The sequence below is a fragment of the Equus asinus genome, chromosome 21 (assembly GCF_041296235.1).
Source record: "Equus asinus isolate D_3611 breed Donkey chromosome 21, EquAss-T2T_v2, whole genome shotgun sequence".
Taxonomy (NCBI): domain Eukaryota; kingdom Metazoa; phylum Chordata; class Mammalia; order Perissodactyla; family Equidae; genus Equus; species Equus asinus.
In genome coordinates, this window is record NC_091810.1 from 41,823,035 (window position 1) to 41,844,704 (window position 21,670).

The 21,670-nt window shown below is 45.8% G+C and overlaps 1 protein-coding gene across 9 annotated transcripts in view; it reads right to left on the reverse strand.

Annotated features, from left to right (window-relative positions):
* The window catches only part of ABHD6 (abhydrolase domain containing 6, acylglycerol lipase), a 51,470-nt gene extending 29,800 nt beyond the window's left edge, over positions 1–21,670 (reverse strand). The window contains exons 1-2 of one of the 9 annotated variants that reach the window (XM_044754334.2): positions 21,555–21,670; positions 3,909–3,973 (exon numbers count right to left, since the gene is read on the reverse strand). Coding sequence is in view for 1 of the 9 variants with exons in the window: in XM_070492571.1 (XP_070348672.1) it covers positions 12,719–12,870 (152 nt within the window). In the remaining 8 variants the exon portion in view is untranslated. Of the gene's footprint in view, positions 1–3,908; positions 4,048–6,557; positions 6,739–11,840; positions 11,920–12,718; positions 13,413–21,554 lie in introns of those variants that run through there. The other 8 variants (XM_014868746.3, XM_044754333.2, XM_044754335.2 and 5 more) reach the window with 8 other exon arrangements.

Below are 21,670 nucleotides of genomic sequence, written 5' to 3' on the forward strand. Positions count from 1 at the left end.
ACATTTTCCCTAATGAGATTAAATATAGACAGGCCCCGAGTGAAGAAACTAATGCTTTCTGAGTTATCTATCCAAACAAAGAGCAGGCAATCATTTCTATCTCTGCAACATCCATCCTTTTACAAAAGACTTGCCCCAGCTTTCCTTTAGAAAGGCAGCTCTTCCACCCTGCTGACGTTTGTTTATAGGATACTTTTGTACCCAAGGGGGAGGCTGGAGACAGAAAAACTAAAGCCTTGTGAACCTGGAACCACCAATGAATGAAAATCAACTAAGGGGTAGTTCATGGAGTTTCCCAAAGCAAGGAGCCATAGATCTGATGTTTGCAAGATGGCTTTAGAGAGTGGGAGAGTACTAAACAACGCTTCAGGGCCACGCAGCCTTAGGTAACACTGACCCACATACTGAGAAAGCCATTTTTTCAGTTCTTTTCAGTCCCGCTCAGGTCAAAGAGAGGCTCAGTCTGGTGTATTAAATAGTTCTCTAACCCTTAAACCCCCTGCAGGCAACAGTATCTAGCTACTTAAAAATACTGTTTCTTTGTGTTGATTTTTTATGGATACTTTCAACTTATGGTAGTGATACAAACTAATTTTTAAAATTAAGTTAAAAGGAGGAGTTAATTTAAAGAAAAATGCTAAGTAGGCGATACATGCATCTGGTGAAAATCGTGATGGTGACACATGAATGGCTGCCACTGAGGCAGCTTCGTGCGACCGGGCTGGGGGTGGGGGGTTCCAGGTGCCTCTGTCCTACCAGCCTCTCCCACACACTAGCCGCAAGACCTCGGTTTCCTCATCTGTTACTGTGAACATTCATCCAAATCATCTCTTCTGTCTTTTCCTACTCCGGTGACGTAAAACATTTCTGAAATTATGTCGGGCAATTAAAGAGCAGGATCTGGCTCGCCCCCACAAGAATCTTGTTTCCTGCTACATTTCCCCAAAACCTAAAACAGTATCTGGCAAATATTTGGTGCTTGATAATGCTCACTGCCTGAATAGACTGAAAAAGGAAAATGCACTCCTTTTACGTATCTGTTGCATAAAGTGAGGCACCTCAGGGTTAAAGACAGTGATTTCGGTGGCCTTGCAGCACAGCGTGAAGCGAGGCGATGTCCGGAAGGAGAGCTGGACCTTAAGGCGCCAGGGAAGATAACACACTCTCACATCCCAGACTGGAGCCTGCCACCCAGCCTCCTCCTGTTAACATGCAAGCTGTGCATTCGGGGCCTGTATCTCTGAACATAGCGACAAAGATTAATTGGATAGAAGATATGTCAGTGGATCCAGATAAACATTGCATCTCATGTTCCCAAGTTTAATGTGAGGTTAGAGGTAGGGCATATTTTGTGTTATAATTGTCTTTTAGCATTCTCACTGATTTTGAAAATTGGGCATCCTGAGATCCAATACCTTAATCTTAAGGCATAAAGCAAAATTCCAAGAATAAATAGAATGTAAAATGCTTTCATAGAATCTTGCCTTTCCCTAGACATCTACCTATATTCCATCAAATCTGATAAACCAAAGTCCTGATCTCTTCAAAGTAATGATTATTATAACAATAGCAACAATAATAATAACCATGACCACCAACACCACAGCCAAAGATATAAGAGTGACAGCTTCCCTCTACCGAGTAACTATTGTATGCAAGGCCCCATGTAGGCGGTTCATATACATCTTCTCATTTTATCCCTTACAACATTATGAGGTAGGAAACATTTCTCCATTTTAAAGATGGAGTAACTAAAGCTTAACGAAGTTAACAAATGCCCCTGAGGTCACCTGGCTAGTAAGTGGCATGATCTGTATTTCAGTCCAATCCTGTAGGTGTTCCGGGTCATGCTACCTTTGCCTTCTCTCAGTGCTTGCTGTAAGCTGATACTTATTGTGCATCAGTTATGCACACAGCTCAGAGTTCAGTGTCCCCATCGACATTCTTTGCACTTCTCTAGATCTTAAAGAGCAAGCAACATGCTAACATTACAAGTTAACAATTAGCTTATTACCTTATTCCTGCTGGTGTTTTTAAAACGACACAGTGCTGCTTATAATTTTTTCTTTAATTCTGCAACATGAAAATTCTTTCCACAATATTTTCCACTAAGAAAACACTAAGTTCTTGAAATCCGAGTATAATATCCCAGCTATTAAATATTGTTGCATCTACCCAACACCGAGTTCTGAAACCAGGTCCTTCTCAAGATAAACCAATTCCTCAAAACTATCAATAATGATCAATAGCTGAAAAAGAAGAGAAGCTTCTCTTGTGTGGAAGCCCCAGGATTGATGAGACAGAATAATTCGAGAAATGGGTAGGTTCTAACTCCTTGTCATATATATCTTCTCCATCACAGAGGAAAGTCACACCGAGATTTCCAAGCAAACTTAACTGAAAGCATGGCATGGCCCCCAGGATGACTACCACAAGGTGCTCACCTCTGCCCTCGTGGCCTTATTGTCGCCCCCTGACCCTGGCTGAGCCCATTCCTCCTCCGTAATTTGCAACCCTGACAGCCCTGCTGCTGAAACAAGCCATGGCTATGAGCACCCCCGGCCTAGATCCTGAAATGCTCTCCTCTCTCTCTTACCTAGATATTGCCATGATGCTCTCCTCTTTCTCTCCCCTGGATAGTCCCATGATGTTCTCCTCACTCTCTCCCATGGATAACTCTCATGATGCTTTCCTCACTGTCTTTCTTGGAGAGCTCACCATTCCTATATCCTCCACCACTCTGTCCTACAGGGAATTTGAAAATCCACAAACCTTGCCAGAACCTCCTTCTAGACTTTTCCAAAAGTCTGCCTGACCATGCCCCTGACCCAACAGTCCTACAATGTCTCAGGCACATATCTCTCCCTTCTCCTGACTTGCTGATTTCTGTCAACAGTATCCCCATCAGTCTCGATTCCCAGACTCTGATGCATCTTTCACTCTTCCCACTTCCCTACCACTCCTATTACGCAGTGGCAGAGAGGTGCCAGAACTGGAGCCAACTAGTCCAAGTCTTGACCAACTGTGCTATTTAGTAGGTGGCTATTTAAATTTAAATTAATTAAATAAAATTTAAAGTTCAGTTCTTTAGTTATACTCATCACGTTTTAAGTGCTTGAGAGCCACCATATTGGACAGCACAGCTTTAGGGGGTTTATGCCCATGAAGGCCCATTAAGCCAGTTTGGTTCAATATATACTAGGAACGCTGGGTGGGAAGAAAAATTCCCACCAGGTGTGAGACTTTGTATGGGTCAGACCACAGCTCCCTCAGCCACCACACTGGGTCCAGGTCCTCATTTCTTCTTGCTCCCATTTCTGTAAAGGTCGGTCTTTCACACCCTGTTCAGTCCTTCCACCACCAGCTGCCAGAGAAATCCTCTCAGTTCACACCAGGAATTAGGCTGCTCTGGTCTAATGGGAACGCTGACCACTCCATGTGATCCCAACTCAGCTTCCTGGGCTGGACTCCCACATCTCTGCCTGCAACCCAAATAACCAACTCCTGTCTCCATGCAAGCCCCACACAGCCTCCTGCTTTGCCCCCTTGAGCACTCTCATGTCCTGGCTGCCTGATGAACTCCCCTCTGCCTTTGGGGCTGATTCAAGTAGCACGCTCTCCACAAAAGCATCCTGGTCCCCATAGGCCCAGGTCTTCCAGACTCCCTTCAAACTCAGAGCCCCGCCCCAGCACAGTCTTTGCAAACTGTTTGTAGAAGGCTTTTGGATACATAGCTGAGCTTTGAAAACCTTCAGGTGCCCTACCCCCTCCCACCAGATCTACTGAACCAGAGGAAACACCCACCACAGGTTGGCCTGCAGAGGGGTGCAGGCGCGCTTACAGAGCAGCCCCAGCCCCATTAAGAGCTGCTTTTTTTGTAATCTGTAGTGTTAAAAATCCATACTCACTCTTCAAAGAGCACAGCCTTCTTTCCCACCTGCTACTGGCTCTGGCAGAAACTGAAAATCAGATTCTGGAATCACAAGACAGAAAACGACAAAGGATTAAATCATAACAGGAAATATGAATGAAGTACTAACAGCCGGCAAAATCCTAGCTGGCTTCGTTAAGGTGGAGCACTAGCCTCCTTGGCACAAAGTCCTACAAATATCTCAAGGCTTTATAGTTCACCTCTTGCTCAGTCACCTCCTCCAATTAAGCAGCCTGCACAGAGGGCAGGGCGGGTCAGACAACAGGGCGTGGGAGAGTGTGAAGGAGGTCAAAGAAGAAATCTGTGGTGGGGCACAAAGCATGGGAGTGACCTGGTGATCCCAGGCACAGGGGTGGGAGAGACGACAATGTGGACAGGCAAGCTCGGGCGGAAGGGGGTTCCAAGAGCTACAAACTCAACTAAGACCCTCAGATAAAGATTAAAACTCTCCTTCTCCATCTGGGATTAGGGTTTACCTAAAAGTTGTACTCATAACGGAATGAGAGGAAGGCAGCAACCAAGGAGCAAATGAGGATGCTATTTCCACTAGAGTGGCCAATGAGAGGGGACCACACAGCTCAAAAACAGGGCTGGACAGAGCAGAGACGCTGCAAAGGCATCCCAGCAGGAGAATGAGACGACAGGCAGGAAGGTAAATCCACACAGCCCCTGAATTATTTCAGAGGGCTCAAAGAGCTAAACACAAAAAAATAAAACCATGAAAGTTCTAGAAGAAAATCTGAGAACTCTATTTTTAAATATCTTCATGGGGAAAGCCTTTCTAAATAAGATATAAAACGCAGAGGCCATAAGAAAAAGATTAGTAAGGTGAATGCATAAAAATGTTTTTAAACGTCCACATGAAGAGAGATACCATGAACAAGACGAAAATTTGTCAATACATATCAAAGGCAAAAGACTAATTTCCTTAATGTATAAAGGACTCCTACAAACCAATAAAAACCACAACAAAAATTCAATAGAGGGGCTGGCCCCGTGGCCGAGTGGTTGGGTTTGCGCGATCCGCTGCAGGCGGCCCAGTGTTTCGTTCTTCGAGTCTGGGACCCACAACGAAGAGTATACAACTATGTACTGGGGGGCTTTGGGGAGAAAAAGGAAAAAATAAAATCTTTAAAAAAAAATTCAATAGAAAAATGGGCAAATGCTCTGAATAGATAATTTCTCAGAAAGGAAATACAAACGACTCTTCAACGTATAAAAAGATGCTCAGGGGCCGGCCCAGTGGCGCAACAGTTAAGTTCGCACATTCTGCTTCTTGGTGGCCTGGCGTTCAGCAGCTTGGATCCTGGGTGCGGACATGGCACCGCTTGGAAAAAACCATGCTGTGGTAGGTGTCTCATACATAAAGTGGAGGCAGATGGGCATGGATGTTAGCTCAGGGCCAGTCTTCCTCAGCAAAAAGAGGAGGATTGGCAGTAGTTAGCTCAGGACTAATCTTCCTCAAAAAAGAAAAAAAAGGAAAGAAAAAGATGCTCAATTTATTTATAATAAGAAAAATGCAAAGAAATCTACAAGGTGACGGCAATCTCTATTTATCATCCTGGCAAAGAACAAAAAGTTTAATAACAGACTGTGTTGCTGAGGCTGTGGGGAAATAGATGCTTTCACACATGTGTGAGTTTACATTCCCATCAATAAACTCTATGGATGCCAATGCGGCAAAACCTGCAGCAACGTAAAATGCACAAACCTTTGACTCAACATGTGATTTCTTTTTTGTTTTCTTTTTTAAAGATCAGCACCTGAGGTAACAACCATTGCCAATCTTCTTTTTTCTTTTTTTTTCTGCTTTATCTCCCCAAACCTCCCCATATATAGTTGTATATCTTAGTTACAGGTCCTTCTAGTTGTGGGATGTGGGATGCCACCTCAACATGGCCTGATGAGTGGTGCCATGTCCGCGCCCAGGACCCGAACCCTGGGCCGCCACAGCGGAGCGTGCAAACTTAACCACTCGGCCACAGAGCCGGCCCCTCAACAACATGATTTCTAGGAATTTAAGTTTATACCCTAATGTGTGAAAATACATTGGTGCAAGGTTATTTGTTACAGTATTATCTCTCATGGCAAAAGATTGGAAATAACTCACATGCCCATTTATAGGGGACCTATTAAGAAAATGATGGTATAGTTTTATAAAGACATATTACGTATAGCCATTAAATACAAATATAATTAAATATAAGCAATTAAAATAATGAGGCAGTGCTATTTCTCTTTATGGGTAATGACCTCCAAGGTACACTGCTGACTGAAGAAAGCAAGGAACAGTAGAGAGCGGACAGAATAACAACTCTTGCATTAAAGGAAAGAGAGAGGGACCGGCCCAGTAGCACAGCGGTTGAGTACGCATATTCTGCTTTGGTGGCCCGGGGTTCGCTGGTTCGGATCCCGGGTGTGGACATGGCACCGCTTGGCAAGCCATGCTGTGGTAGGCGTCCCACATATAAAGTGGAGGAAGATGGGCACAGATGTTAGCTCAGGGCCAGTCCTCCTCAGCAAAAAGAGGAGGATTGGCAGCAGATGTTAGCTCAGGGCTAATCTTCCTCAAAAAAAAAATAAAAAACAAAGGAGAGAGAGAGAAATATATGTTATGCTTATATACCTGTGAAATGTGAGGCCAGCCCCATGGCCGAGTGGTTAAGTTCACACTCTCCGCTTCGGTGGCCCGGGGTTTTGCTGGTTCAGATCCTGGGCCCACATGGCACCACTCATCTGGCCACGCTGAGGCGGCATCCCACATGCCCCAACCAGAGGCACTCACAACTAGAACATACAACTATGTACTGGGGGGTTTTGGGGAGAAGAAGTAGGAAAAAAAATTTGTGAAGTGTTTCTGGGTGGATACACAAGAAACGGGCAATCATGGCTGGCCCTGGGAAGGGTCACTGAGGGGCAGGGGCAGAAAAGAGGGGGACTCGGCACTGCCGTTCTTTTGTACCTTTTGAATTGCTACCATGGGCATGTATAAGGTTTTCCCTATTTAATTAAAAAATATAATATAAACTCTCACATAAAATGCTCTATCCTACACTGCCCGATACAGTAGCCACCAGCCACATGAAGCTGTTTAAATTTAAATGATCGAAATTAAATAAAATTTAAAAGTCAGTTCCTTGGCTGCGCTAGTTACATTTCACGTGCTCGATAGTCACATGTAGCTCGTGGCTACCATATTGGACGTCAAAAATAGAAATATTTTCATTATCACAAAAAGTCCTACTAGCTAGTCTTGGACTCCATGCTAGTTAAAAAGGCCCATTAGAGAGAGCAACCAAACCTTAATTGTTTATCACGATGAGGGAAGAAATACAGATTGTCAATGCCATTAGGCTGAAAACCCCTCTCTCTCCACACCAGCTAGATGGCTTGGCTGCCACTAAGAAAACAAAGACTGGGAGGCAGGATTCCTGTGACTGTCCAAAGGTTAAGTCAGCATGGCAGGAACCTGTCATTAAGAGTCAAAGTCTAGCACTCTAAGATAGAAGATAAGAATTTCCATCCTGAAGAATAAACATAGCTAAAATGTCCATTCTACCTAAAGCAATCTACAGATTCAACGCCATCCCAATCAGAATCCCAATGACATTCTTTACAGAATTAGAACAAAGAATCCTAAAATTCATATGGGGCAACAAAAGACCCCGAATTTCTAAAGCAATCCTGAGAAAAAAGAACAAAACGGGAGGCATCACAATCCCTGACTTCAAAACATACTACAAAGCTACAGTAATAAAAACAGCATGGTACTGGTACAAAAACAGGTGCACAGATCAATGGAACAGAATTGAAAGCCCAGAAATAAAACCACACATCTATGGACAGCTTATCTTTGACAAAGGAGCTGAGGGCAGACAATGGAGAAAAGAAAGTCTTTTCAACAAATGGTGCTGGGAAAACTGGAAAGCCACATGTAAAAGAATGAAAATTGACCATTCTTTTTCACCATTCACCAAAATAAACTCAAAATGGATTAAAGACCTAAAGGTGAGACCTGAAACCATAAGGCTTCTGGAAGAAAACATAGGCAGTACACTCTTTGACATCAGTATTAAAAGGATCTTTTCGGACACCATGCCTTCTCAGAGAAGGGAAACAATAGAAAGAATAAACAAATGGGACTTCATCAGACTAAGGAGCTTCTTCAAGGCAAATGAAAACAGGATTGAAACAAAACAACAACCCACTAACTGGGAAAAAATATTTGCAAGTCATATATCTGACAAAGGCTTAATATCCGTAATATATAAAGAACTCTCGCAACTCAACCACAAAACATCAAACAACCCAATCAAAAAATGGGCTGGAGACATGAACAGACATTTCTCCAAAGAAGATATACTGATGGCCAATAGGCACATGAAAAGATGCTCATCATCGCTGATCATCAGGGAAATGCAAATCAAAACTACACTAAGATATCACCTTACACCCGTTAGAATGACAAAAATATCTAAAACTAATAGCAACAAATGTTGGAGAGGTTGCGGAGAAAAAGGAACCCTCATACACTGCTGGTGGGAATGCAAACTGGTGCAGCCACTATGGAAAACAGTATGGAGATTCCTCAAAAAACTAAAAATAGAACTACCATACGATCCAGCCATCCCACTACTGGGTATTCATCCAAAGAGCCTGAAGTCAGCAATCCCAAAAGTCCTGTGCACCCCAATGTTTATTGCAGCACTGTTTACAATAGCCAAGACGTGGAAGCAACCTAAGTGCCCATCAACAGACGAATGGATAAAGAAGATGTGGTACATATATACAATGGAATACTACTGAGCTGCAAAACAGAACAAAATCATTCCATTTGCAATAACATGGATGGACCCTGAGAGAATTATGTTAAGTGAAATAAGCCAGCGAGAGAAAGATAATCTGTGTATGACTCCACTCATATGAGGAATTTAAAACTATGGACCAAGAACAGTTTAGTGGATACCAGGGGAAAGGTGGGGTGGGGGGTGGGCACAACTACAACATGACTGACAAACATTAATGTACAATTGAAATTTCACAAGATTGTAACCTATCAATAACTCAATAAAAAAAAAAGATACAAAAAAAAAAAAAAAAGAATTTCCATCCTGGAACCACACACAGTGCATAAACCAGAAATCTGTATCTCCTTTGCCGTTCTGGGAGAGGTACCCCTAAGAGGATTCTCTCTGTCCTGCTTTGTACCAAAGCACTAGCAACTGGTTCCCCCGGAGGCTCTTGCTCAAGAACTGCCAAGCCCACAGCCCTCCCCCCTGCTTCTGCCACCTGGGGCAACACTGTGAGCAGGGAAACAGCCTAGCCAGGCTGGTCCTACCTGCAAAGAATCAGAGAACCAGAATATCCTGCTACGCAATCCTCTGGAGAAGGGACACAGCCGGAGGAGTGACAGGCAGGTGGATCAATCAGAGGCCCAACTGGAAGGCAGTGGCTTATGTACCCTGTGATATATCTTCTAAAAAATCATACTGGCCAAGAAGCAAGGCAATGAAATACAAACAGTTGCCTGGATCTTCAAAACATTGGGCTCTGGGGTCAAGATGCGGACTGTGGTGATAATCTGAAAGAACCTCCTGCTTGAAATCATGTTTAAAACAGCGAAACCCTACAGAAATACAAGCCAGTCTCCTACGGGATAAGAGAGGAGCTAACAGTCACTGGACACTTTACCTCCAAGGACCCCAAAGTCTTCAGGTCCTCAGAGAGCCCAGAATAAGCTTTTATTTGAACACTTCCCCAAGAATTAGTATGAATGTGCTGTCGTCAGCCGAGGTCACCTCTCAAAGGTAAAGTGCTACAAAGAGCATCACATAAGTGACTCTTTCCCACAACTGAAAGGAATTAAAGTAGCCCTCTATAATGGCGTGCAATAGCTGAGGGCCTAAAATAGAACCTCGGCACCTAAAAACAACCTCCCGTTGCCTGAATCTGCTCTCCTAAGCAAAAGGAAAAGCAAGCAGCTTAAAGAGGGTTTTGTCACTTCTAAAGGAGGTGATCTTGGTGTACAGTATCTTCCAAGAGCAGGGGCAAAGTTGGTGTTAGAGAAAAAGGAGCCCTGCTAGAAACAGCCGGGAGGCGTCTATGAGGACACAGATTGTACCAGGACACGATTTCTGGCTCCCAGCAAGAGGGCCAGCCTTCAAGGCCTTCGTGAGCTGGTCTCCACCTTTTTTCCAGCCAGAATCTTCTCCCCAGAGGAAGTCTCTGTACCGCACAACAATTACAGGCAAAATTTCATCATTAGGAATAAAATAGAGTTTTGTTTAGAACTTAATCCAAATAAATAAAAATCAAATCTGTCTATTTTAAAAGCAATAGTAAATATTAAACAAAATTTAGGTTCTAACTGCAATCCCATGATAATTCTTTGAACAAAGAATAAATCTCTTGTAGGCCGTCTTACAGTATCATAAATCCTTCCAGTTAGTATTTGGTGACCACCGTGCTGTCATAAAGAGGACATTTTTGCAAAAATGCCTCATTGATTTCTCAAGGGCCTCTCAGTTCTTTGATTTTCAAATCTCTCTCCCTTTCTCTTCATCAGTTACCAGGTCTCACGCTGCCAGACCCTCACCTACACCTGCCCTGGCACGTCACTCCGGCACTTCTCGTCACTCGCTCTGGTTTCATAAGATCTCGCCTCTCTCACAAGAGTCACCATTTCAGTTTCCATTGTTTGTCTTGTATTTGCGAAATGGGAGAGACACATGACCGAGATGTGGATGCTCCTGGGGACTGGCTAGACACCAGGGTTGAAAACAGAGGGAGGGCTGATGGAGTGGGAGCTAAACTTGTAAGTGGCAAGTCCATTAATGAGTATTTTCCTGTTATGATGATTTCTGCTTCCCCTCTACAACCTGGAAACTGTGGGGAATCAGACACTGAATACAGATAATACCAGTGGAAGAGGTAGGATTTGAACTCAAGTCTCTCTGATCTTCCAGTGGAAATCCTCTGGGTTATGAACAAAAACAAACATGTGATTATAATGTTAAGTACCACGCGGAGCCATTCTCCCTGTGACCAGGCAGCAGCTCAATGAAGGGAGTTTGGTGTTGCAGGGTTCAGAAATCCTCAGTCTATCTTTACTTCAGAAACCACCCCATGCCCCCTGCAGACCTCTCTGTCCTGGGGCTTCACCAAGCAGGTGGGAAGAGGGGCCTTGGGGAGAGCTTCTGATCCTGCCAACACAACTGCACCCAAGAGGACAAAGCAGACGCGCATAGTAGAACTCTCCAAATGCCACCATGGGGGTGGGAGGCAGCAGGGTCCCAGCTATGGGATCCCAGGAGAGAAAGGAACAGCTTTTAATTGGGGGCAGGGAGGAAATCAGAGGAATGTTCCTGGAGGTGACAGCTAAGCGGGAGCCTAACGGGTGGGTTAAATTTAGACATCAGAGATTCCAGGGAGGCCATTCCCAGAGGGACGAGCCTAAGCAGAGGCAGCAGTGGGGAAGAACAAGTGTTCACTGGCCTGGGTCACAGCAAAGGAAGCAGGAGGGAAGGAGGAGCTCAGGATACAAAGGCGGGAGTGGCAAGGTCTCCAGGGGCAGAGGCTGATGGGCTGGGGCAGCACAGGGAGCCCAGGAAGCGCCCACTAACCATCCCAGGACCTGCTTTGCATCCCAGCCCTGGTACTTGCTGTGTGGCCTCGAGCAAGTCCCTTCTCCTCTCTGGGCAACAGTTTCCTTGAGGAGGGTACCCAGGACCCCTTGCTAGTCTGAGAACCTAATCTGACAAAAATAAATTGGTGCTAAGAACACAGTTATTAATTTCTCCTATTTCTAACTTCCTATGTTATAAAAACGTTGTTGATAAGGCTTTATTAGTTATAATCGGGTAAAAATAAGTCTAGTGGTTCAAAATAGAGGCTTTGAGGTCAGACTCACTGTGTGTCCTGGGAAGGGACCACCTCTGGAAGCCTCACATTCCTCCTCTGAGAAATGGGCAGAGCACTGGTAACTACCATGGGGCTGCTGGGAGGAATAAGGCAGGTCATCTTTCAAAGGTGCTTAGGACACGGTCTGGCACCCAGTGCTTGCTTATTCTATATAAGCTATTATTAATAATAAACTATATTTAACTGTCAGCCAGGCGGAGCGAGCCATTAGGGATTGCTGAGCAGGCGACAGATGAAGCAAATGCCGGCCTCGGGTCCCAGCTTGGGACCTCTTCTGAAGCACTCAGTCCCTGGGGCATTGAGAGGGCTCAACATACACATCGCTGGATGCACAGCTTCTAGACCGGCCAGCACCTCTTCCTCCCTTCCTCCCTCGCTCTGTCAACTTGGCCTCCTCCATTAGTCTGTGGGTTCAGGGGTGCAAATCTTGCCCTGCAGCCGGCGTTACACAATCCGCATTTCCAAGACTGCCGGGAAGCCGGCGAAGGTGTAGGCTGGGGACGCTGGGTGCGGCTGCGGGCGGGCACCGGGCTGCCAGAGTGGTTGGACCAGCATCCTGACTCTCGGGTTGCGGGGAGGAGGGGGCGCAAGGAGGGAATTGGGGCGGGCTGAGGAAAGGGTAGCTGAAAGGCCGCTGGGGGTAGCTCTTGGCTGGGAGAGGTCTTGAGGGGTGCAAATGGCTGGGGTGGGATGGGGGGTGGTGAATTCGGCTGGGAGGGCGAGCTGCAGCCCTTCCCCAGGAAGTAGGGGGAAGGAGGTGCAGTGCCTCCAGACCAGGCACTGGGAGGGGCGCATAGGGGCCGGGGCCGGCGCAAGCGGTGGGGAGGCGGAGGAGAAAGAGGGTGCAGGTCCCCGGGCCGGCCTCACCTTGTCCCCGGGCTTCGGGCGGCAGGCTGCCCGGACCCGCGAAGCAGGGGGACCAGGGGATCACACCTATCCAGGCACCGGAAGGGAGGGCGCAGGGGCTGATGCCGGAGCGGGGGACGGAGTAGAAAGGGAGGTGCAGGTCCTCGACCCATCTTCACCCGGTGCGCCGCCCGGCGGCAGGCCAGGCAGCCCGGACTCGGGAAGCGGAGGGCAGGTCACGGGGCCATTGGGAGAGCCCCCGGACACCCCATCCTCGGTGCGCAGCCCGCGCTCACCTGGCCTGACCTCAGCCTCCTAGGTCCCGCCCGCGCGATTCAGACGCCGGTCCTCGGCCGCAGCTGCTGCGCGGCGCTCGGCTCCAGGCTCCCGGCTCCCGGCGCCGGCTCTGCTGGCCGCCTTAAAGGCGCGGCGCGCCGGATCACGTCCTCCGACAGAAAAGCCGGCTCCGCCCGCGCGGCTCCCCCGCTGCCGCTTTCGGTATTAGGAGGGGGTCCGGGGCGAGAATCCCCAACTCCTCCGCACCCCAGGCTCCCAGGGCTAAACCCAGAGGGTGGAGCCAGTATCCTGCACAACCCGACCCCAGCAATCTGTCTCCAAGCATCCAAGCGCCAAGACCCGAGCACGAGCGCCTACTGTGTTCCGGGCGCAGCGCTAGGTGCAGAGGGCGGACCCCAGTTACCCCGCCCCCGCCCCTAAAGAGCTCCCTTGCGGAGTGGGGGAGGGATTGGAACCCGAGGAGCCACAGTTCCACAAAGCGACGCCAGAATTCGTCGGGGCATTGTTTCATTTATTGAGCACCTACTCTGCGCCTGGCCCTGCTGGGCACGGCATTCGCCAAAGTGACTCAGGCTGGGTCTCTGCCCCCAAAGGGCTCGAAGGGACAGACACGGGGTCACAGGCAAGTGAAGCAACACCACCTTACATGGGTTGTTTCATCTAATTATGTTAGATGGGCATTGTGGTTGTTTTCCTTTCCCAGAAGAAAGGCGAGGGGCTTGCCCAGGAGTTCAGCCTGTAAAGGACGGAACGGGGACCTCCAACCCGGGATCTCCTGGATCCAAAGCTCTGGGGGCAAAATGGCGGTCTTGGAAGGCTTTCAGCCACCACTGGGTAAATCCCACTGTGGTCATTTCTTCCTTGTAATGACGATTAAACCACACTAGGCAGAAAATAGGGAGGGGAGCACAGAAGTTATCGCCCATTAAACACAAACGATGTTTTCTGACTAGCTGCCACAAAGCCCGTGTTTTTTCTATCCACCACAAAGCCTGGGTTTTTGAGCAACCAGCCTCAGTTTACCACTCCAACCTCATCTCGTAGCATTCCAAGGGCACCCAGGCTGAACTCTACCACCTCAGTTTTTGCCTGGGCTGTTCCCTCCACCAAGAACTCTCTTCCTTTCCTGCTTGGCCTGGCTACTCCTTCCTCTTTTCTATGACTCAATTTAAATGTCACTTCCTCCAGGAGGCCTTCCTTGTCTCCTTTGGGCCCACACTGCACTGTGGGCTTCATCCATAAGAATGTTTATATAAAATTCATTTAGCAGAAATTTACTGAGCACTCACTATGTGCTGAGCAGTGTGTGTGTGTGTGTGTGTGTGTGTGTGTGTGTGGTGGGAGGTGCCTTCCTGCTGCGCTGAGTTTGTGGCTTGCTTGTCTGCCTCTTGCTCCGGACCTAGGTGGGACCAGTGGCCGGCAGGACTCTCTTGGCCATTTAAATCCCCACAAAGGCAGCCTCCGGCCCACCAAGCCCTCCAGGCTGGCAGAACCTGGCTGAGTTGGGCAGCTCCTGGGTTTTAAGAATGGGACAGGAACAAGAAGCCCCAAAGATGTGGCAAAGGGACATCTCTGAGGCCACTGGTGACCACCCTGTAAAATCTACCTCTGTCAGGGCTGCTGGAATCCTTCCAGAGTTTGGGGCAATCTCCCTGGCTTGGGCTGGAGCATCTTCCTCTTTGGTGTCCTTTGCCTTATCACTCAGACTTCAAGAGCTGCATTTGACTGGCTTCACGGAATTGTTCTCCAGGCTTCAGGGACAATTTCCTTATCAAAGGACATGTTGCCCAGTTCTACCTCTCTGCCCTTCTCTCTCCTGCCTGCCAAACTTGAACCCTTCTAAGCTAGCTATCCTCCAGTAGCCCCAGAGCAGGCCCAGAGCGGCAGCAAGGAGTAAGACAACCTGGCTTTTAATCCCCCACGTGCCACTTCTTAGCAATCTTAGGCGCAGGGAGCTTTCACCAAACAGGTGTTGTGGGGGTGAGTAAATAAATGAATGAATGAAATGCATGAATGACTTCCTGGAAGGCCCCAACCTGGAAGCCATCAATAAACTTTACCTAGTCTATTTGAAAACAATTGTCTTTTAAAATTTAAAATTTCTCTCCAGAACCTTAAAAATGGGTCGTTCATCTTTTCTTTTAACTCATAGCCTATGATCCCAGGGGCCTCCTAGGGTCTGGAGTTTCTAAATCCAGACTTTTCCCCCAGAGTTTTATACTTAGATACACCAAGTTAAGCCCCAGATGGGAGTCACATTCTCTGTGACTCTTCTCCACTTGGTGACGGACAGGAGAGAAGCTCTAGTTAGCCCCTGTTTCACAGTGAAGCCCAGGGGAGGGGCAGGGAGGGTGATGAGGGGACTCACCTGCAGTCCCTCTCTGAGCCAGTGAAGCCCCTGAGTGCTGTCACTGAAGAATCAGGCACAGGCTCAGGAGCCACCCACATTCCAGTGGCACCTCAGTCATCCCTGATAGAAACTCCGTCTTACCTGACACGTCCCTCCAGCATTAGGAAAGACTTCTGAAACCTCTCCTCTGCCGGGAGCAGCAGCACAGGACCCCAGGCTTTGCCCTGACCTGTAGTGTGGACCTCTCCTGGACTCAGCAGCATACCCATCAGAACTGAGTGGTGTCAATGGTTGCCACCGTTTAATGCAACTTATTACCTACTGGACACTGGGCATCATCTCACTTAGTCCTCACAATCACCCTGTGAGATGTGCTAACCCTCATTACAGAGGGGAGCACTGAGGCACAGAGGGGTTAACTGACGCGCTCAAGATCCCATAGCCAGTGGTGGGGCCAGCAGTCGAAGGAGTTCATTCATTCATTCATCAAACATTACCGACCACCTACTACATACTAGGTACTCTATGGGTGAACACTTCTTGCCCTCAAGAACTTAAGAGTCTGGGCCAGCCTGGTGGCACAGCAGTTAAGTTCGCATGGTCTGCTTTAGCAGCCCAGGCTTCACTGGTTCAGATCCCGGGTGCAGACATGGCACCGCTTGTCAAGCCATGCTGTGGTAGGCGTCCCACATATAAAGTAGAGGAAGATGGGCAAGGATGTTAGCTCAGGGCCAATCTTCCTCAGCAAAAAGAGGAGGATTGGCAGATGTTAGCTCAGGGCTAATCTTCCTCAAACAAAAACAAAAATGAAAAGAAGAACTTAGAGTCTGTTAATAATAAGAAAATATTAGAAACTATTCAATCAGGGACTGCACACAAACTATGATGAATCATCAGTAACAACGGATACAAAGGCTATGTTAGCACATGAAAATGTATGTAGGAGAAAAATGAAAAACACACAATACCATGTGTACACAGATGCCAGTCGGGCAACATCTCTGGGCCTAAGAGCCGTTTGCACAATCCATTCTCCAAGAATTCACTGCATGGCAACTGTGAGCCAACCACTGAGCCCCCTGCCCGATATGCAGTTCAGACGTCACCACGTTGCGGCAGCCTTCCCCACCTATGCAAAATTCATTTCTCCATCATCCATACCCCTGTAACACATTGTACATGATGATATATCTACTCACTTTAGTGACTCTTGACTCCCCTAAGATGTGAACTCCTTTTCCATCTCCATCTCCCCAGGGACCAGCATGATGAGTGGCACAGAGCAGGCAAATATTAATTAGCTACCATGTGTTGGGCTTTTCCTGTGTGCTCAGCTTGTGCTCAGGGCTTTACATGCAGTATCTCGCTGAATCCTCTCAACAACTCTACGAGGTGGGAACTGTTATTAGCCCCATTTTACGGATGAGGAAATTGAGGCTCAGAGAGGTTAAATAACCTACCCAAAGTCACACAGCTAGTAAGTGACACAGCCAGAATCCAAGCCAACTTGTATATGTCTGAACACAAAATCTGTGTTCTAGGGCCAGTCCGGTGGTGCAGCAGTTAAGTTTGCACATTCTGCTGCAGCAGCCCAGGGTTCACCGGTTCAGATCCCAGGTGCAGACATTGCACTACTTGACAAACCATGCTGTGACAGGCGTCCCACGTATAAAGTAGAGGAAGATGGGCACGGATGTTAGCTCAGGACCAGTCTTCCTCAGCAAAAAGAGGAGGATTGGCAGCAGCTTTAGCTCAGGGCTAATCTTCCTCAAAAAAAAAAAAAATCTGTGTTCTAACCACTAAGATGCCTGCTGCCAAAGCTAGTAATGGAATTAAATATGAAAGATGTGGCAAAGTCTCACCCTAGAAGAGCTTTTATCTAGAAATCTATGAAATATTAACATTTTTAGGCAAAAAAAGCATCTTCTTTCTAAACAATTCAAAATATTGCTTATACATTTATTTGTGAATTAAATATTTATCAAGCATCTGTTTATGCATAGGACCCAAGCTGTGGAAAATACATAGGATACATTCTGACTCCTCCCGTCAAGGATTACAGTCTCAATTACAGGATGAATTATACATACCTGGAAAAAAAGAACATCAATGCAAGAGTTAAGTAATAGAAATATATTAGGAGACAATAAGTCAACATATGTCAAAAAGTCACATATAGATCACGGAAAGAACTCAATAATCAGGAGGTACTGAAACTACAGTTCTCACTGTATTGATTCATTGGTTGAAAATGCCAGTTGAGCACAACAGTAGGCCAGAGAGGATCCTGGATGGGAAGGAAAGGGAAGACTTTAGAGAGAGCAGCACGGCTGTGCAAGTAGCACTCTGATGGGCCCAGAGTTTCCAAGCACGTGTATATAGGTTGGAAGATGATGGAAAATTTCCAAAAGGTTAACCTGACCCTTGAACAAAAGACAAAGAAGACTAATACTCAGAATGGTTGTGGCTGAAATACTAAACACAGAAAAAGCTTCATTTAAATTCAGATTTGGATCAAGAAGACGAATAGAAAAGGAACTGAGCGTATGTCATGGTAGCAGATGGCAGAGGGAAAGCAAAACTACCAGTTCCCTCTTTTACTTCATCTTCATCAGAGAAAGAGCTTCCCTTTGGCCAGGTTGCATCACAAAGAGGGAAAACCAGCCCAGGGTAGGGTGAAAAGGGTTCTAGGTATTTCCACGGTAAGAATCTTTGCCTCAAGCGGTTTCGCTGCAAGCAGTTTTGTGCACAACTGGCTGTAAAGGTAATTTTGCCATAAAAAATAAAATAATGGGAGCCAGCTCTGATGGCCTAGTGGTTAAAGTTTGGCACTCACCAATTCAGCAGCAGGGGTCCAGTTCCCAGTCTCAGAACCACACCACCTGTCTGTCAGTAGCCATGCTGTGGCGGGGGCTCACACAGAAGAGCTAGAGGGACTTACAACTAGGATAGACAACCATGCACTGGGGATTTGGGGAGAAAAAGAGAGAGGAAGACTGGCAACAGATATTAGCTCAGGACGAATCTTTCCCTGAAAAAATAAAATAACTGGTTGACAGGTTTTGGTTTCATTCATTCTGGTTTAATTTGGTTACGAATGGTTTTCATTTGGTTACAAATATGCATCCTAGTATTTGGATGAAACTGACACCTCTCTTAATGAAGGAAGACATTTTACTGGAAAAAAGAAAAATGTGTGATGCCAAAGAGGAGACAAATCAACAAGCAAAAAAAGAAAAGTATAAGACTATGAACAAAAGACTTGGAAGGCAAAGTGCTTAGATAACAACCCACAAAATAAAGTCAGGTTTTTGCACAATATTGCAGTGTGTCTATGAACATTTAAATATTCAAATATTTGTGTGCAAATATTTTGTATTTTCATTTTTCACAGTCAAATCTTTTTAATTTTGTTATTCACTTTTCATGTTTCATTATGAAAACTATTTGTAACCAAATTAAACCAAAACTGTCAACCAGTTGTTTTACCTTTTATGGTAAAACTGCCTTACAGCCAATTAACAGCATGGGGAAATGTTTGCAACAAAGGTGCTTATGGCAAAAATATTGGACATGGAAAGAACACCTAACAGTTTAAAAGATTAGGTCAAAAGAAGTTATTGCTAAGGGGACCAAAAGGATATTTAGATATGATCTCAGAAACATATTCAGTGATCTTCAAGAAGTCATGCCAGAAGACTAACTAGAGTGGGAGCCCCATCTCAAATAGAGGGAAGGTTGATAGACAAATATAGAGATGGAGAGATGTGGTGTTGATTTCTGGCAGAATTCTGCACGTGTTGCTTAAACTGAAACAAACAAGGTAAGTACCAAGAACTCGTATGGCTTCATATGCATAATCACACCAAAGAAATGGTTTTCAACAGTTATCATAGGTAGATCTGGAGACTGTTGTAGGACTTGTATACAGAAACTTGACTGTAGCAGGCTTTGGAAAAAACGTTTTATTATCTGTTTATGGGCAAGATGAAGCAATCTAGACTTCATAGCATCGTAACTCAGTGGAATCATAGAAAATTGAACAACAGTCACCCTACATTCTTTAATCTGACAATATCAGACTGAAAGCAATTTTTTTTTTCCTCCTCTTTTTTGCTGAGGAAGCCTGGCCCTGAGCTAACATCCGTGCCCATCTTCCTCTACTTTACATGTGGGACACCTACCACAGCATGGCGTGCTAGGCAGTGCCAGGTCCGCACCTGGGATCCAAACCGGCGAACCCCGGGCTGCCGAGAAGCAGAACGTGCAAACTTAGCTGCTGCTCCACCGGGCCAGCCCGAGAAATTTTTTTTTAAAGATTTTATTTTTCCTTTTTCTCCCCAAAGCCCCCTGGTACAGAGTTGTATATATTTTTTTTAGTTGTAGGTACTTCTAGTTGTGGCATGTGGGACGCCGCCTCAGCATGGCCTGATGAGCGGTGCCATGTCCGCACCCAGGATCCAAACTGGTGAAACCCTGGGCCACCGAAGCAGAGAGCATGAACTTAACCACTCGGCCAAAGCCGGCCCCTAAAAGCAATTTTCTAATGGAAAATGTTCCAGTTCTCTGTCCTTGACATTCAAAAAGAGAATTTAGGAGGCCAGCCCCATGGCCAAGTGGTTCAGCGGCCCAGGGTTCGGATCCTGAGTATGGACATGGCACTGCTCGTTAGGCCATGTTGAGGTGGTGTCCCACATGCCACAACTAGAAGGACCCACAACTGAGATATACAACCATGTACTGGGGGGATTTAGGGAGAAAAAAGCAGGAAAAAAAAAAAGAATAAGATTGGCAACAGTTGTTAGCTCAGGTGCCAATCTTTAAAAAAATAAATAAGTAAATAAAAAGAGAATTTAGATAAACATAAGTCCAGGTGTCATCAAATTTGAAATCAAACAAAGCTAGGAAGAAAATCAGGGGTCAAAATTGCTTCAACAATTTGGAATGTGGCAAAAACATGGTGAAATTTAACAGTCCTACCTTTAGGATTTTAAAATTCAAATCACTTCTCAGCATAATGTGGACCAGATTTTTTTTTTTTTCCCTGAGATTGATACCTGAGCTAACAACTGTTGCCATCTTTTTTTTTTTTTCTGTTTTATCTGTCCTAAATCCCCCCCATACTTAGTTGTATACCTTAGTTGTAGATCCCTCTAGTTGTGGCATCGGACCAGATATTCTGAGGCTCCCTTCTCCTCAAAACACCTCTACCCTGGATAAAACAGACTTTGTCATATGTTGTGTGGCTGAAAGTGTGTCAAAATAAGAGTAGGAGACAGTGAACAGCAAACAAATGTGAAATGCAGGGTTGTCCCGAGGCCAAATGTGTGTACAGAGCCATAAACAGTATTGGGACACTAAACCTTAGCCAGCTCTAAGTCAGAGGAGCTGAACCTGAGATCCCCATGCTTATCCGGACCCACAAATGGCTGGAGCTGTCTCAGATGGATGGCATAAACAAACAAGGATGCTCTCTGTAAGACAGCACCCAGGATTCTCATAGACCATGATTAACCAAATTTGGTGATTTGGAAGACATATCTGAAGAAATTACTCAATGCAGCACAGTGATATGACATGAAAAATATGAAAAAAAGATCTGACAGACTATGCAGGACAGCCTGAGAAGATCTAAAATCCATTTAATCAGCATCAAAGAAGGAGAGAAGGAAGGAGAGGCCATATTTGAAGTAGCAATGGCTAAGAAATTCCAGAGCGGGAAAAAGGACATGAGTCCACAGATACAGGAAGCGTAATGTACCTAAAGCAGGATAAATCATAGGAAATCCACACCCAGAAACATTGTGAAACTGCAGAGTACTAAAAACAAAGAGTAGATCTCAAAAGCAGGTAGAGATACAAAAGACAGATTACTCACAGAAGAAGGAATTAGATTGTCAGCAGATTTTTCAATGGCAACATTGGAAGCTAAAAGATAGAAGAATAAGATCTTCAAAGACGTGAGAACTGGATACTCAGCATTTCAAGGAGAGTGAAACACAAATAAAAACGAAGTGAATTTACAGCTAGAAGACTTGAGTAATGGAACGTCTAAGATACACCTCGGAAAGAAGAAAAATGACCCGGTTAAGATGAACTGAAATGAAAGAAGTAATAGTGAGTGGAGAAATTGGTAAATATAGTGAATCTAAATAAAATTGTCAATACAAAACAATATGATGTTACTGAACCTGAAGTGAGTTCGCTCACCCGTTGCGCAGGAAGCCAATCTCTGACACCAGGTGTGGTGGAAGAAAGTAGGAATTTTATTTTTGCACAGCGCTGAGCAAGGAGACAGGGCAGCCAACGCTCAAATCCCAAACTCC